Here is a 19006-nt window from a genome sequence, read left to right on the forward strand (position 1 = left end):
ATATGATTATGGAAAGTAACTATATGACTCATCGAGGTCCAACCCACTTGATAAGCACATTGTGATTGTTGTAAATGTCAACCACGCTTTCTCAAACACTTTTATCTTATTTATTACATTGTTAAAAAAAACTCAAACCACATTCAATCCAACAACTGCAGAACATGTGTCAAGTAAATCTCTTCCTTTAGGGGATAATACACAGCTGGTTTGATTTGTGGATTTGAACTTGTGTTTTAAATTGTCTAAAAGAAACAATGAAAAGCAGAACTTGCTATTATGACCTGTGGATAATATGAAATAAATAATTTACATTAAAGTACGAATGCATATTACACTGGACAACAGAAATAGTATCCAGAAAGTACACTGGGTGGGTTAGATAATGGCTACTTTAAAATAGATACAAGATACAACTTGCTCAGTCAATTTTCAAAGTCTCCTCTTCGACCCCTCCTTCGGTTACCCTCCCTGCCGTCCACCCCTCCTGATCCCAACCCCATGCTCAGGTCCAAATCCCTGACTCTCCAGCGCCTTGGGACGTCGATTGATGTGAAAGACCCTATACAAATGCAATTTGTTGTTGTTTTCCATTTATTTCTTCTGTTGACGAATTATCACAGTTTAAGGTTTGAAGATAGAACTCTGAAATCACTCATGCTCCAGAAGACAGTGATTTCCTAACAGATATTTTCTACACAGAATCAAGCCATTGGGCCCATTGTATCAGTGCTCCTGCTATTTTTCTACAATCATCCCACTTTCCATTTCTCTTAATATTTATGTTGCTTGGGTGCTTATCCAGTTCAGTTTCAAACAATTCTATTGATCCAATCTGAAATGTTAGTGGTGGTAATGAATTCCAAACCTTAGCAACTCTGAATTAAGTCGATTTCTAATCTCTTCCTTAATTCGTTTTGCTAATAATCCCGAGACTCTGACCCTTGTTAGATTCTCCAATTGAAGGAAATAATAATAATCCTTGCATTTAATATAGCTCCTTATCACGCCGTTGAGAAGTCTCAAAGCGCATCACAGAATACACTATAGAGTGAATTGACTATATTTTGTGGGAGCAACGCGGCAGCCAATTGTGCACAGCAATATCTCACAAACAGTTGAGGATTGAGTGACCAAATTACTATTTGTTTTGAAGGGATTATTAACCCCGGAAAAGTGATTTGCCAATCGACTAGCAGCCACGTTCCTACTTACCGCTAGTGAACAGAAGCGTGAGGAGGAAGGAAACTTGCCTAACTTTTCGCCCTGCCCGGGAATCAAACCCAGGTCCTCTCAGAAATAATTGTTCCCACTTACTCTGTCATGCTCCTTCGGTATTTTAAAAACACATACATCACATGCCCTCTCAATCTCCCGTGTAGAAAACTAGGCTGAGCACCCTGGTAGCAGAGTTGGCTTCACAGTGGTCAGGTCTATTTGCCAAACCCTTTCACATGAGCACCAGGATTGTGCTTGTGCTAAGTAAGGCTGGTAAGCGACATTGGATTTAGACCCCAAGAAAATCAAGATGGCTAGCACGTCACAATCTGTCCCATAAAGGTCACCCCACCACACTGAAGGCAGATGTTCATCAGACAGCTGACGAGGAAACTCTGAGGCTTGAGGTGACAGATGCTGGAAGCTATTATCGGACATCCAAGTTTGTGAACAAACTTTCTTAAATTCAGGTCTTGGAATCCACCTGCAGAGAGGTAAGCAGCTGCTGCTCAAGCTCCACACCTCCAATTGGTGGAACCATCGCTCAATGGAAAAGAATATCCTTTCCAAGGAATATTGGGGAGGACAAGTTTGCAGGGCTATGGGGAGACAGTGGGATTGATTTAGATAGCTCTTTTCAAAGAGCCAGCACATACACGGTGGGCCGAATGGCCTTTTCTGTGCTACAAAATTCTATGATTCTATGAATATGTGTCCGAGCTGTGGGCAGGAAAATGGTGGCAAAGCTCTCACACATTTCATGCTGTGGAATTGTCCACCAGGAAGCTCGCAGAGAGCTCCTAGTGAGGGCTCAACCCGGGCTTATCGGATGCCAAATGAGGACAGAGTTTAGGACAGTTGCATGCAAGCCAAAGCCTTAACGCATAGAAACATTTTGACATGGACCAGTTGAGCCGAATAGCCTGCTTCTGTACTGTATCATTTTATGTAACTCAATGAATTTATCGTACCTTCCTCCATCCCTCTCTTATTTATATATATATATTTTTAAAGTCATTTGTTGTTTAGCGTCTGTTCTGTAAACATCGGGCAGGAGATGTGAACAGGACACAAGAGGTGCCCACAGAATAGCTGTCTAATCAGGGACAATTTGTTTAAGGTCTGTCACTTGAGGAAGATGTGTTTTAAAATTCACTTCCTTTTTTCTCTCGAATTGCGTCAAAGTAAAGATTTGAATCCTGCATCATATTACCAGACAGTGATTGATCAATTACTTGTATTACCTCTTTCCTTTCTTTAAGATTTGTAACCATGACAATGGTTGCTGTGTTTTGCTCCCATATCATCCTCCAGAAGTCATTCACAGTTTCTTCCTTGGGCCCTAAGATATTGAGTGAGGTTGTGGGGAAGAAGCATAAAATGACTTCTCGCGACATAGCTCAGAATGCAAATTCAAAAAGCACCTCCTATTTTTAGCATTAATCCAACTATGTTGACAAAGAAACACAACCTGTTTTAGCACTGAAATAATTAATTCATGCCTCAACACAAGCTGAATAACAGATTCTGAAAATAAGGCAGCAAATACAGGAGTCACCAAACCATTTTTGTTTTCTGCATTTGCCCACTAACTTGTCAATATTAAGACATAAAAATAATTATAGAGTTAATTACCAAGCTATAAATTATCTAGATCCCTTCTACTGTCTCTTGGGGCTCTCTGTGAAGTTGTCCTTGGATCCAGGTATTGACTGATGGGTTAACCTTTTGCTTTTCACTACTCGCTGCTGCCAATAAATGCCATTTGTCAAACCTCCACCAGTTGTCAATATAGATCAATATTTTATTAAAATTTGCAGTCAAAGCAAATAGCATGTAGATTTTATTTGTGTCACAACACATCTTAGATATCCCCTCCCCTCTTTTTTGGATTACTGTGACAGAAATCCTCCTACCGACTCCAGATAAAAATAAATTCTTGCATTTATAAAATCCTTGCATTAACAAGACCCAGTTGAGACCTGCTGGATATGTTTAGTGGACTTAAAGAAACATTGCTCTAATATTCGATGGGAACTTTCTAAGAAACACAGGAAGAGGCACCTGTAGAAAAATATTCAACAATAATTTACAAGAAAACAAACCAGTTAATTATATTTAAAAATATTAGGTTTTCTAAAAAACTCATTATTGTTGCATTAGACAATTATGTGCAACACGTCACTGGAGATCAAGATTAAGAAAATGATTACTGTGTTTAAATGCAAGCAGTTTTGAGTGCTCCAAGACACTATCCTGTGTGAAGGGCGCTATATAAATAAACTTTGTTGCATTTACCTTGAGCTGCTATGAACTTGTTTTTGTCTTGATAACCCTAAAACAGAAAATATATGACCAGCTTATAAAACAGCAAAATTTCTCTTCACCTCGGTAGTGAAATGATTTACCTTTATTAATAAAATGTAATAATACCTTCAAAAGACTGTTCAAATTACAACTCTATAGCTGAGGTTTAAAGAAGAAAGGCAACGAAAATAAATCACAACTCCAAGTGACTGGAAACAAAGCAACTTCAGTCAGAATTAATTCTGGTTTATAAATCTGGGTCTCAGACTAAAATTGAGGGATGTTCTTAGCAATCTGATGCGTGAATTTATTTCCCTGGTAGCAATATACATGGGGCTTCTGTTTTTCAACTTATTAATTTTATTTTTCGGGTTTATTTTGAGCAATTTTTCGTGTTCTATGTGTATGTCCAAAAATCGATTGGTGGATGGTTGGGGCCTTCCCTTACTGTAATGAGAAGCTTTAGGTGCCTTGTGCACTTGGACGGAAGAGATATTACATTTTAATCCAATGTTATTTTTAAATCGGTCAAGATTCTGCCCCTTTCCAGCATCTGTGAGCTGAGAGAAGCTGAGCTTCAGTTTGAGTGTCGAGGTGGGAACAGTACTCCCACTTGGAAGTTTCAAGTCGCAATCGAAGGTTGAGTTTGTAGAGTTGAAACAACACAGATATACATGCAACTGCCTGAAAGGGCGGTGGAAGAAGATTCAAAAATAACTTTCAAAAGAGAATTGTAACACTTAAAAAGAAAAAATTTGCAAATCTATGGGGAAAGAGCAGGGGAGTACAACTAATTGGATAGCTGTTGGAAAGAGCTGGCACGACGGGTTGAATGCTTGAACACCACGGGAAACATTAAAGCAGAAAAAGTTCAAGCACGGAAACATTTTGTCCCTCTTTATAGATAGTGCTTCTCCATGCCACAGCTCAACCAAGAAGACAGGCAAGTGTCTGGTGCTAAGGTTCTGCCAGATCAGCTTCATAAAATGTGCAGTAGTGGATTTAATGACAGAATATAAAATGTTTATGACCAAGAAATACTATGTATCAAATGGCATTCATGAACTATAGTCATGCCTCTTCATGCCACAATATGCAGACATAGCATAGCTTTGGACTACACTTAGCTAACAATAAAGTTTACATAACACATTAGAGACTTGTATGGCTAAATATCCTGTAACACTGCAAAAAGAAAAGGAAGTTTCCTGGTGTCTGAGCTAACAACCCCCAAGCTAATTGGTCATTCACTTTATGGGTGTTTGTGCGACCATTTTGGTGCAAGTGGCTGCAATGTTTATCTATAAAAATGGTCATGACATGTGACAGCAATTACCTGTAACTCTGAGAGGTTTCAAAGTAATGATGTTATAAAAAAGCAAGCTTCTTCTATAAAAAAATACTTTTACAACCCATTTCTAAACTGTTCATAGTATATTTATGCATTTAACTAACGATTATGTGTTGATTTTCCAACTTACGTTTATGTAAGATGCATTGATAAAGTCGGAGTCTGGAACACCTTCCACAGGTGTCAGGTGAACCCGAGAATGGTCATCTGAAACAGAAAAAAGGAAACGTTCCTATCAGAAACAAAAGGAACATGCAATCAGCATTACTAAACCAACTACATAATGAGCACATGAATAACTTTGTACATTTGTTCTCTAATTTTCTTTTGGTCAATCATGTATCTGACACATACAGAAAACCATCCCCATGCTTAAAAGTATCCAAACCAGACAGATTCGCATATGCGTCCCTCCAGGGAGAGAGACACATTCCATTCCAACAATCAATCTCTGGGATTTCCATGTGTAAGTGGGAAGCATGGAACTCTCAGTTTGGTTTGGATATTATTAAGCATGGTGATAGGTTTCTGCATGTATCAGACACTCGGCAGACCCCCCAAAAAGGCACAGAGAGAAAACCATCCCCTTTCAAAGTATACAAACCAGACAGAGATCCACATATGTATGCCACTTACATGTAGGAATTTCTCTATGCCTGGAATGAAATGTAGATTCTCTCCCTGGAAGGATGTAACCTACTTTCCTAATTCCACAAAGTATTACGCAAAGATTGTTGAGAATCAAGGCTTGGGGACCGCAGAGTGTGAGTTGGGGTACTGCTGATGTTCAACCAGCTAAAAAAAAATCATTTTCCACTGTCTGGTAAAAAGCTTCCTGCTACTTATCCACCCTATTTCATTACAGATCACGCAACTTTGGCTTGTAGGGTTAATAGGAGCCAAATGGGAAGAATCCCTGCTCCCAGTGACTGCAGCAATTCTCTACAAACCTGTTCTCTAAAGATAAGCTTAGATGGTCTGTAAAACAAAATTCAAAGGAAATCATACTCTTACTAAAGATTTCTGGGAAGTGAAATTGGTTTCTTGTTCAGAGGGTATGATTTCATACCCAAGACATTTCATAACTTTAGAACAGCTAATATGGTCCAGTTGATATTTCTTGAGTGCATAGATTCTATAAGTTAGATCTCAGCATTCTTTCTTCTCTCCTTGCTTAAGTTTCAACAACAACTTGCATTTAATCAGCACTCTTCATGCGGGACAGCATCTCGGAACATTTAACAGTGGCGGAGCCTGACGCCGAGCCGGGGGGAGGGAAGAGGTGACCGTAACAACAACACAATTACATTTGTAAAGCCCTTTCACGTCGGGAGGATGTCCCAAGGTGCTGGACAAATAGAGTTACGGATCCGAGTTGGGGATCGGGATTGGGGAGGGTGGAGGGCAGGGGGGGAAGCAGGGAGATCGAAAGTACGGTTGAAGAGGAGGGTCTTGAGATGGGTCTTGAAGGAGGCAACGGAGGGGGCAAGGCAGAGGGATTGTGGAATGGAGTTTCAGAGGCTGGGGGCAGAGTGGCCACCTGCTAATAGTGAGGCGAGCGAGGCGGGGGACGTGAAGCAGGCCGGAGCCCGCTGAGCGGAGGGAGCAAACAGGATGGTAGGGGGTTAACACGGTTTCAGTTGGAATACGTACAAGGCAGGATGTTAACATATCGGTTCTTCTCTTTGTTTTCTTCTTTTGACGCAGCTTCACAAGAGGCTTGGATTGGACATGTGGGGAGAGCCTATGTTGTCATGGAAACACAAATGACTTCAGTAAATTGCTTAATAAAGAGTTTGAACTCTATGCACAGAATATTTAAGACATGCTGCTGTCAAAAGCATAGAAAATGTCAAAGCAATATTAATATTTTAGAAAATGACTTAAAATATGAATCCACTAATTACTCAATTTTACATCAAACTGGCTTGTGCTGTTCAAGGCAAGTGATTTACTTTCTTTACCAATCACTTGCTTGTACAATCAAAATATATTCTATAAAAACCTTAAAATATTCTAGTTTGAGTATTACCATTCATTGCAGGCCAATTAATTTTAAAGCTACAGTCATAGATAGCAATGTATCTTTTTAAAACCATCAATACAAAATTCTGAGTCTACTTTAGCAAACTAGCAATTAAAAACTTGAAAGCCAAGATTCAGGCATTGGTTTGAGAAACTGCATTTCATTACAGATCACGCAACTTTAATCTACCGATGAAAGAATAATCACTTTCTTAATTGAGTGACAAGATGAAAGGTTTTTATTTATTTGAAAAACATACAGCTCTAGGAATCAGGAAGCCACGAATGAAACAAAGTGATAATAGACTGACTAGAGTAAGAGGAAGCCCTGACAGAATTTCTACCATAATCCAAACGTATGCAACCAAAGTTAATATGGATGCAACCAAGGTTACTATGGGAGGCACAGGTACAAATAGCGGAGGCTTTGGCTACAATTTTTCAATCTTCGTTGGACACAGGAGTGGTGCCAGAGGACTGGACAGTGGCCAATGTGACTCCCCTGTACAAAAAAGGACAGAAGGACAAACCTGCGAACTACAGGCCAGTCAGCCTAACATCAGTAGTGGGGAAACTCCTGGTAAACAGTAAGAAGGATAGCAGCCAACTGCAGGAAGACATAGACAGAATGGTAAAATGGGCAGACACGTGGCAGATGAGTTTCAATGTAGAGAAATGCGAGGTAATGCATTTTGGTAGAAAGAATGAGGGGAGGCAATATAGGCTGGTAATACAATCTTAAGGGGGGGGTGAAAGAACAGAGAGACCTGGGGGTTCAGGTAAAGGAATCCTTGAAGGTGGCAGGACAGGTAGATAAGGCTGTAAAATGGGCATATGGGATACTAGGCTTTATAAATAGGGGCATAGAGTACAAGAGTCAGGAGGTTATGATTAACCTATATAAAACACTGGTTAGGCCTCAGTTAGAATACTGCGCCCAATTCTGGGCACCAGACTATAGGAAGGATGTTAAGGCATTGGAAAGGATGCAGAGGAGATTTACGAGGATGGTCCCAGGAATGAGATGCCTTGATTATGAGGAAAGGCACGAGAGGCCGGGATTATTCTCATTGGAGCAGAGAAGGTTACGAGTAGACCTAATAGAAGTCTTCAAAATCATGAGGGGATTTGATAGGTTAGACAGGGAAAAACTGTTTCCACTGGTGAGTGTGTCGGTAACTCGAGGGAAGGTGAGAAGAAATTTTTTCACGCAGTGAGTTGTTCGAATCTGGAACGCATTGCCTGAAAGAGTGGTCGAGGCCGATTCGATAACTACTTTTAAAAACACGGTGGACGGGTATTTGAGGAGGACGGGTTTGCAGGGATATAGGGAAAGGGCTGAGAAGTGGGATTGACATTAATTGCTCTATTCAAAGAGCCGGCACAAACTCGATGGGCCGAATGGCCTCTTTTTGTGCTGTACAATTCTATGATTCTACGATTCTATTCTAGCATCAACGACAACTTGCATTTATATAATGTCTTTCATGTAAGATAATGACTTGGAGCACTTCATAGAGATGAGGTTGGACGCTGAGCACGAGAGAGGGAGGCAACTGTTGATTGGATTTAAAGAGAGAATGGTGTCGAGAACACATCGGGAAGAGGAAGTTCCAGAATTTAGAGACAAAATTGCTGATAGCGTGACCACTGATGGAGATACAGAGAAGGTGGGGGAATATCCAGCAGGTCTGAGTTAGACAAGTGGAGAAGGCGAGCAGAAAAGTAGGATCACAGAAAATGGGAGGGATTTATTATCTGTGAGGTAAATCTGTTTATTACTTGCTAACTCCTTGACTGCAGGTGATGTCACCAAGAGGGAATATATCGATGAGACAAAGGAGGGGACTTAAAGCATGAAGGGATTTATAAGTGAGGATGAGGACTTTGAAGCTGATTGGATGAGAGACAGGGAACCTTAGGTGGGTTCCATGTCTACTACATCAGTAGACATGGAATCAAAAGTTGAAGATCTGAATTCTTGTCAACTCCATGTCTGTGCATGGTCACCAAGAGGGAATATATAGATGAGACAAAAGAGGGGACCAAGGATAGAGCCCTGAGGTATTCTGCAGGTGACTCTGTGAAGGTGGGAGCAGAAACCATCAGGGGAGACAAAGTGGAGGTGATTGGGGAAGGATTGGAACTAGGAGATGAGGTCAGTCGGAGATGGACGAGGGAGGAAAGGCAATCGAGGAGGATGGAGTGGTTGACAAGGTCAAAAGGAACAAAGAGGTCAATGAGACAAGGTGGCAGAGGAATGGTGATGACACTAGGCATCCCTTTTCATTGACACCAGTTTCCAGTCAATCAAGTGTTTTTTTTTGCACAAATAGTACTGATGGGAGTCCTGTAGCTCAGTGGTTAGAACACTCGCCTCGCAAGCGAGAGATTTAGGTTTGATTCCCGACGGGGCGAAATGTTGGGCAAGTTTCCTTATTCCACATGCCTGTTTACCTAGCAGTAAGTAGGAACCCGATTGTTAGTCGATTGGCAGATCGCTTTTCCGGGGGTAATAATTCCTCAAAAAAATAATAATAAATTGGTCACTAAATCCACGACTGTTTGTTGAACACTGCCGTGCACAATTGGCTGCCGCATTTCGCCCACAAAATATAGTCAATTCACTTTACAGTATATTCTGTGAAGTGCTTTGAGACATCTCGAAGACGTGATAAAGCGCTATATCAAATGCAAGGATGATTATTATTTCATACTGTGCCTTCAACATACAATACAATTTCCAATTATACACTTTCACATCAGGCGACATCTCAAAGCACTTAACATTACTGTTTGACCACACAAACTGGGGGTGGAAGCCAAGTGGGGCGAGAAGAGAAAGATGACTGAAAGTGTGGTCAAAGAAATATGTCCTTCAATAAAGCGATGTGACTATTATCTCTCAACTCCCTATCCACTGGCAACAATTTCCACCCTTTCAAAAACAGCTGTCATCACTCTTTAAAAACTTTAAAAAACCTTCCCTGGACCCATGACTGCTGTCAAACTACCGCCCCATCTCCAACCCACATTCCCTCCACCTCACTCCCTCCTTTACCTACTTCAAGGAGCATCTCAAACCCTCCTCTTCGACCAAGCCTTTGGCCACCCTCCTACCCTCCACCTCCCTGATTCCCTGCTCTGATCCAAATCCCTGACTGTCCAACGCCTTGGGACGTTCTCCCGACATGAAAGGCGCTATACAATGTCATTTGTATTTGTATATATTGTTAGTGGAGCTTTTATTAAAAAAAAGTCAATGCAAAAACAATTGCAATGTACATCTTGATGTACAGAATTCTTTACCTGTCTGAATCCAAACTGGGACTTGCACTGGATCTCGAGTATAATAATAATCCTTGCATTTGATATAGGGTTTTTCACGTCTTCTAGACATCTCAAAGCACTTCACAGAATACACTGTGAAGTGAATTGACTGTATTGTGTATTGACTATATGCTCCCCCTTGGTGCCATCATCCGCAGACATGGGGTTAACTTCCACATGTATGCGGATGACACCCAACTCTACCTTTCCTCTTCTATCCTCAACTCCACGACCACCGATGTCCTGACAGACTGCCTGTCTGACATCGAGCCCTGGACGAGAGACAACTTTCTTCAGCTCAACGTGCGTATAACTGAGGCCCTCCTGATTGGTTCGCGTTAGCGCCTCCGCACCTCAGGCGCTGACAGCATCAGCATCCAAGGCTGCACTCTCCACCTCTCAAAGCCATCAGGAACCTCGGGGTTCTGTTCGACCCTGAGCTGTCCTTTCTTCCTCATATCCGCGCCACAACTGGCACCGCCTTCCATCACCTCCGGAATATCGCCAGACTACGGCACTACCTCACCCCTCACGCTACTGAAACTCTGGTCCACGCCTTTATCACCTCAAGGCTGGACTATGGGAACTCTCTCCTCGCCGGCCTTCCCGGCACCTCCCTCCACAAGCTGCAGGTCATTCAGAACTCTGCAGCTCGTGTACTGTCCCGCACCAGGCTTCGGGACCACATCACTCCCACCCTCGCTCGCCTCCACTGGCTCCCCATCCCCCAGAGGATCGAATTCAAGATCCTCATCCTCACCTACAAGGCCATTCACGGCCTTGCTCCCTCCTACCTCTCCGACCTACTATCCCCCTACCTACCTGCCCGTACCCTCCGTTTCTCTGGCTCCGGTCTGCTCCACATCTCCGCCCCAACCGCCCTACCATCGGTGGCCGGGCCTTCAGCCTCTCAGCCCTGAGGCTCTGGAACTCTATCCCCCAGTGCCTTCGCCGCTTCCTCCCTTTCCTCCTTCAAGGCCGGTCTCAAGAACTTTCTCTTTGACCGTACCTTCAGCTCCCCTCTCGACTCTCTACAACCTCCTCGCTCTCTCCCTTCCCTCCCCTCACCCTGACCATTTCCCCCCTGCTCGGGTCCCGACCCAACTGTCCAGTGCCTTGGGACGTCCTCCCGACGTGAAAGCTGCTCTAATAAATGAAATCTTGTTGTTGTTGTTGTGGGAAAAACGCGGTAGCCAATTGTGCACAGCAGTGTCCCACAAACAGTTGTGGATTGAAGTGACCAATTTTATTATTTTTTTTCTTGAGGGATTATTATCAGGCATGTTGAGTAAGGAAACTTGCTCAAAGTTTCGTCCTGCCTGGGAATCTTGCTTGCGAGTGCTCTAACCACTGAGCTACAGGACTCCTACATGTGTTTGTGGTGGGAGGGGGATTGTATCCAGATAAGGCTCTACACTGCTTTGCATCTGGTAGTCCTTAAAAGTGCTCTCAACTGGGAAATTCCCAAGATATAAATGTATAATACCATTGATCATAACAAGCAGGGCTAAATAATGGCAATATGGATGAGGGAATATTCTGGAGCTTTGTGTATATTATACAAGCAGCATCCATTCATTGCTGTTTTGACGTCAAAACGACGTGGAGGCCTGTAGTTCATGGAGTCCTGTAGCTCAGTGGCTAGAGCACTCGCTTTGCAAGCGAGAAACCTGGGTTTGATTCCCGGCAGGGTGAAACCCTGGGCAAGTTTCCTTACTCCTTGCGCCTGATAATAATCCCTCAAGAAAATAAAACAATAATGAATTGGTCACTTCAAACCACGACTGTTTGTGGGACACTGCTGTGCGCAATTGGCTGCCGCATTTCGCCCTCTAATTTACAGTCAATTCACTTTACAGTCTATTCTGTGAAGCGCTTTGAAACATCTCGAAGACGTGAAAAGGGCTATATCAAATGCAAGGATTATTATTATTATAAAATCTACACCAATAGTTTAGTATATTCACTGCGTAAATAGATGTTTGGTTTTAAATAAAATCAATACAAATGGCTAAGGAAGAATTCTGCTTCATTCCAGCCAATTCCAAATTAACTCGTAAACCACCAAAAACACTTAAAATTTCCTGGCCATCAGACCAGCACTAGGGAACAGAGTTCTGTGAATGTGCTTCATCACACAAGCGCAGAACTCAGCCTAAAGCAAGATCACCTCAAAGTAGGTAGTACAATTCTAGTTTTCTGTCATGAATTTCTTTACTACTGGACGTGATGTTTTATTGAATCTGTCATGTGCTTGTGGCACTTTGATTACCTTATATTCCAATGCAAAAAGCTAGATTGAGAGGTGTGGCCATGTCCACAATAGGGCAGCTTCTTCATAATCTGCAGAAATGGCCGTTTGAATAGAATGTCTTTGCTCCGTGCTTTCTTAAATTTGACTGTGCATCACCTGAGCTGATTCTCAGTGTTCAGATTGAGTTCCCAAAGTGGGCAATTTCTTAGCACTGACTTTCCTCACCTTAATGAGCACTGATTTTGCCTCAAATTATTCATTACCAAATTAGGGGCAATAATCACCCCAATACTGGATAATCTAGTAGCACTGAACTCAATAAAGCTATACAAAAATTTTACATTAAATTCTTCTCTGAAGAGCTTGTTGTCATCTGCCATTCTTCGATTGGCTTCTTCTTCCAGTTTCTCAATAGACAGAGGGGGGTACTTTCTGTTAGTGCTTGGAGACCTCGCGAGCAAAGGCATGCTCTGGAGCTCTGTATACAATATAAAACAGATTTGATCCATCAGAAATACACAAACATTTAATTTACTAATACATTTATTGTCTCGTGATAAATAATGCTTATTGTCATCTAAACTTTGCAGCAGAAGCCAAGTTCAAAGTAGACATAAGCTAATTAAAATCACACACAAACAAGCTTCTATATTCGAAAATACCTTTTATTGCAAATGCAACTTTTTTCAAATGCATCCATCTTCCAAAATGTAAAACCAAATAAGCAAAACAATGGTTACCGAATAACAGACATTACCCTTCATCAAGTAGGTGTGTGAATGTGCCAAACATGCACACATGGTGGTGGTGAACCGTAGGGAAAAATACACTGATATTACTCGATTTGCTGGAGTTGGACAGAACAGTCATATGGAAGCATTGTATGAGACAGGTTAAAAAGAGGCAGAATCATTCAACTGATTTTCTGTACTGAACGATCGTAACTCATGTAAACCATGATCTAATATATCTTTCACAGTTGGCCAATCATCCCTGGGAATACAATCACCAAAAGGAAAGTTAAAATAAATCTGGAAAATTCAATGACAAAAAACATTAGCCTCCTCACTGTCTCAATTTATCTGGGAAACTGTCTTGGGTATTGCTTCTAATTTACATAGAAGGGGGAGGGGAAGATCTTGAAATACAGCTGACAATGCATAAACTGAATGACTTACTTGAATATATTAATTAGAACCCAATATGTTTCCTTGAGAATTTTAGGGCGTAGTTGATATGGGCCAGTTGCCTTGTAGACATCTGGGGTAATACATTCCTCAAGTCCCCTAGTGACGCTGACAATATTTGGCAATGGGATGGAATACCGTATGTTAGCACTTATGATCAACCCAGCTAAACTTAGTGGCCCAAGGAATTTTTGAGTTTCTTCATAACAAATGATTCACCGTTGTCCAGTTGTGTTAAGTATCCCTGAGCCAAAATGATCTGGAATCTGAACAGTCTTCATTTGTGAAAACAGATATGAAAAATTAATTCTTTATATCTTGATCTTGTTTTCTTTTTTCACCCTTAAAGAACACATCCAGTCTTTAACACACCATCTGCTGCTGGCATAGCTAAAGAATTTCTTAGAATCCACCCTGCTATTCCAATCTGCTTTTCTGTTGACCTGTTATGTTCTTTGTAGATCACGTTAACTGAGACTCCAGTCCTCACCATTTTTTTTCTTTGCATCTTTTAAATGATTTTATTCGACCTTCAGATTAGTTAGTAGCTTTTTGTCTAACAACTGTGACATTCACATTTTTTGCAAACACCGTGCTGGTAATTCAGATTCAACAGAAGAAGCTAAACAGCCAGTTACATCTAATGCAAGCCCCGCTTAAAGAACAGAATACAAATAGCACAGTATGGAGTGGGAAGAGGAATAAAAGCACACAGCAGTAACTTTACCAGAGATGGGCAAAATGGAGTGGCCTCAAAGTGCTGAAACTGCTGAAGAAACTTGAAAATAGAATTTGTACAATTCCAAGAAAATAATTTCCACATAATAAGAGTAGACCTACACAAGTACATTTGTAAATTAAATTTTGAAAAACTGTTACATGCATCCCGATCATTGCAAAAACAAACTTTTGTTCTCCAAAATAAATGAACAGTTTTAGATCACACATCTTCAACTTTACGGCCTATTTGTACCTACTATTCCCTTTGATCAGTCAATGCATAGACCAAGTTAATGTATCTGAATATCCTAATCCTTCCCATCAATGGGACACTGATGTGCGCAATTGGTTGCCGTGTTTCGCCCACAAAATACACAGTCAATTCATTTTATAGTATATTCTGTGAAGAGCTTTGAGATGTCTCAATGAAGTGATAAGGTGCTACATCAAATAAAAGGATTATTATTATTATTATCCCCACCACAAACTGGAAAATACAATGTTAACTCTGCTTTGTACTGTGATGCATTTCTAGTGTACCTTAATGACACAGAATTGCTAATTGGATCAGGGAGTATTATGGCTAAAGAATTTCTGGGAACCTACTCTTGTCAAAAATAAATCTAATTCTTTCATTTGATGTAACATCTATGTCTAGAGGACTTCTCAAAGAGTTTCACAAGATTTAGTATAAAGCTTAGTGACTATATATTTTACAGGTTAATGCGGCAGACAACTTGCGCACAGCAATGCCCACAAATAGCCAAGAAGTGAATGATCAGTTCTAAATATAACTTTCTAAACAATTATTCACTGGGTAAACCAGTGGGTATATTAAACCTTGATACAGGGCCAACTTGTTTTCCAGAGGAACCAGGTAATACCGTTTTCTCTATAAAACTACTGCTTTAATCTTTATGTAGGCTAACTTGTTGGCCAAATAAAATTGATCGTCATTGCACCACTGTTTTGGTAGTCTCCTCAGAATTTCTCTAATTTACACTCCACAGGCCTCTGCTTACGTAGCAGTAAGTAGGAACCCGGTTGTTAGTCAATTGGCAGATCGCTTTTCCGGGGGTAATAATTCCTTCAAAAAATATAATAGATAATTTCAATCCACGACTGTTTGTGGGACACTGCTGTGTGCAATTAGCTGCCGTGTTTCGCCCACAGTCAATTCACTTTACAATATATTCTGTGAAGTGCTTTGAGACGTCTTAAGACGTAATAAGGCACTATATCAAATGCAAGGATTATTATTATTTTTGAAGTTGAAGAAATACTTAAGGCGGCGGCAATACTTTTTACAGACTGTATTTAGTTTTGATTATTAGAAATCAGACTGCAGCATGCCGATGAAAGCTTCACTTCAAACTTTCACTAACAACAAGTCAATGGACATATGGAAATCAATAGAGTGAACATAATGAACACAGAATGCTTAAGGAAGAAACCTATCACTTCCATGAGATATCATTTTGTATGACAAATGATTACATATTAGAATAGAAAATCCAATCATACTTTGTTTTTACTGTTGAAATAGATTGGGCTTGAATGTACAGACCGAATATTAGCACTAAACTGGCAGTAAATGAAAAGTTGAACACTGACATGTATGGAAGCTTTGTCCTTTCAAGTACATAAACAAATTTATATTTGGAGGTAGTAAATTATTTCTAGGCTACAAATAGATGAGGGGTGAGTAACAAAGCAGGTTTCTGTTAATAGTTACGGAAATAAAAACTCAACAATGAAAGCAACAAAAGTATGTTTTAAAACATTGCATATTTACACAACAATCCAAAATACTCACTTACAAGCTTTCTATAATTGTGTTACCAGTGAGAGGCCTTAATAGATGGAACATTTTTGATGCCGTACAGATAGGTAAGTCCAATGTACCCATGAACATCTAAAATAACCCTCTTCATCCATGACTCATTACACATCTCTCTGCATTGGCTTTGGTCTCCAGAAGCAGCATAACATTAATTTACAAATTTTCACACTCATATTTGAACAAAATCGTGACACTGTAGTTAGAATTTTGTATCTAGAATTGGTTACCCACTTCAGGAAAGGCATGAAGGTGATAGATGGGGTACAAAGATGATTTACTGGAATAAATGGTTTGGCCTATGAGCGGAGACTGGAGGAACTTGGACATTTCCGCTGGAACCAAGTTTGAGGGTGACCTGATTGAAGTTTTTAAAATTATGAGGGGCTTTAATACAGTAATTAGGGGGAAATTCTTCCCATTGGTTGGTGAGTCAGTAACTAGAGGACATCAATTTATAAAAAGAATATTTGCATTTGATACAGAGCCGTATCAGGTCCTTGAGACGTCTCAAAGCGCTTCACAGAATATATTGTAAAGTGAATAGACTCTATATTTTGTGGGCTAACTAGTAAATAAACACATGGGAAGGTTAGGAGAATTTTCTTTCAAACACGGAGTAGTTATTTTGAAATCCCTGGCGTGGTGGTTGAGTCAGAATCCATATTGATCTTCAAGAAGGAACTAGACAAGTAGCTTAAAGAGTCAGCTACAGGGGTATGTGGGCAAACAGCAGGTAAATGGGACTGAAAGCATTGCTCTTAAAAGAGCCAGCACAAACACAATGAGCCGAATGGGCTTCTTCTGTGCTGTAAATTTCTATGGCTCCACAATAATTTTTCATGAACGTAAGCAGTACCCACTATTATCCTGTACTAGTGTCACTTAATTCAAATGTTGGCAATTAAAAAAAACTGCAAAGAACAGCCATTTGAATAAAGAACTGTAAATATGCAATGTTTTAAAAAATTAGTCACTCAATCCACGACTGTTTGTGAGACACTGCTGTGCCCAATTGGCTGCCGTGTTTTGCCCACAAAATATACAGTCAATTCACTTTACAGTATAATCTGTGAAGCGCTTTGAAACATCTCAAAGACATGATAAAGCACTATATCAAATGCAAGGATTATTATTTCTCTACAGAAATTAAGCAAAATTAAAAATCCAGACAAGTTCTTTAAAAATAGCCCAGACACATGATTTATTTTATTCCTCATTCATTTTGCATTCTCAATCTTTAAATAATTTGATATTGCACCTATAATGTTTAAATGTCTCAAAGGACTTGATACGGAATTGCTGACAAGTCACTGTGCATTTTCAGGCAGTTATAGCAGCCAATTTGCACCTAGCAGATCTCACGAACAGCCCTGACCAATTTATCTAGAGATTATGGCCAACACACCAAGAGAAATTCCCTTCTATGTTCAAATAGTGCTGCAGAATCTTTAACATTCACCTGAATAGTTGGGACTGGACCTCTTTTAATGTTTCATTCCAAGTATAGAACTAAAGCATAATCCAGCATTCCTGGTACTACACTGGAGTGTCAGCCTAGACTGTAAACTCAAGCCCCCATGTGGAAATTGAACCCACACACTTCTGACTCAGGCGTAATACTACCAATTAAACAAATCTGATACCCATTTTTATATGACATCAAAGATTAGTTGGAATTGAATACTTACACCCCTTAGGTGTTTTGAAATAGATTATAAGGAACTTTCCAGAAAAAGATCAAAGGACTCTCCTGTCTGTGTTTTGAGACACTTTCAGCGCTTTGGGACATCTTCCTGATGTGAAAGGTGCTATATAAATGTCAATTATATTATATTGTCTATATGAGAAGAGGGGAGAGAAAAAAGGGAGTTGTTCATCAACTGTGGAAGGACCACACCTGATGAACTTATTTTATCTTTTTCTGTTCTTGGATTTTTTATATTCTTGAAGTCAGAAGGATAAATATGACACTTTCGACACAATAAAACAGGCTTTTTGGGGGGCTTTTCTAGGTTACAATTCTATTGGGTCATTCTTAGTACATGACAATCAAAGCAGTTTCTTCTCTTATCCTCCCCCAACTCAATACACATTTTCTTTCATGAGATCCAGTGAGCAGGAATATTCATTAGCAGAATACACAGCTGTATTGGCACTCTGATTTCAGATCCAATTATAAACTGAATCGATTCATAGTATTTTGAGGTTATCAGCTGAGTTCATTTTCTGATTGTCTATTAAATTGCCATCCTGAAAAGATGAACCACCATGTTCATGCTTTTAAACCTACCTGTATCATCTGTTCTTCCATTGGATAATCTGAAGGAATTCGAATGACTTCCAGCCTGCTTGTATTTTTTAAACCTGGTAGATAAAAACGTACACTTTGTTTAGAAGTATGTAAAACTAATAGATCTTCAATAATAATAACTCTTGCATTTGATTAATCACTATGTCAGTGAGACAAATCAAAGCTTTTCACAGGATTTTATTGTGAATTGTGGGGACTGTGTGTTTGTAGGCAAACAGCCAATTTGCACAGAGCAATGTCCCACAAACAGTCACAAAGTGAATCACCATTTTTTATCCAGGGGATTGTTGACCAGGACACCAGGAGAAACTCCCTTCTCTTTTGGAATAGTACCATGGGATATTTAACATCCATCTGAACGGGCAGATAGAACCTCAGTTTAACATCTCATCTGAAGAACGGCACCCCTGATAATGCAGTACTCCCTCAGCACTGTATTGGAGTGTCAGTCTTGACCTTG

The 19006-nt window shown here is 40.3% G+C and overlaps 1 protein-coding gene across 3 annotated transcripts in view; it reads right to left on the bottom strand.

Moving 5' to 3' along the window:
• The window catches only part of LOC103181498 (protein tyrosine phosphatase receptor type A), a 108990-nt gene that overhangs the window by 18385 nt on the left and 71599 nt on the right, over window positions 1-19006 (bottom strand). For 2 of the 3 annotated variants that reach the window (XM_042343616.1, XM_042343605.1), the window contains 6 exons: window positions 18526-18599; window positions 12827-12963; window positions 6530-6620; window positions 5007-5083; window positions 3517-3553; window positions 2463-2560 (listed from right to left, as the gene is read on the bottom strand). In XM_042343616.1, the coding sequence (XP_042199550.1) occupies window positions 2463-2560; window positions 3517-3553; window positions 5007-5083; window positions 6530-6620; window positions 12827-12963; window positions 18526-18599 (514 nt within the window). Of the gene's footprint in view, window positions 1-2462; window positions 2561-3516; window positions 3554-5006; window positions 5084-6529; window positions 6621-12826; window positions 12964-14399; window positions 14414-18525; window positions 18600-19006 lie in introns of those variants that run through there. The other variant, XM_042343621.1, reaches the window with a different exon arrangement.

This window comes from Callorhinchus milii, unplaced genomic scaffold, assembly GCF_018977255.1.
Source record: "Callorhinchus milii isolate IMCB2004 unplaced genomic scaffold, IMCB_Cmil_1.0 Scaffold1, whole genome shotgun sequence".
NCBI classification, from domain to species: domain Eukaryota; kingdom Metazoa; phylum Chordata; class Chondrichthyes; order Chimaeriformes; family Callorhinchidae; genus Callorhinchus; species Callorhinchus milii.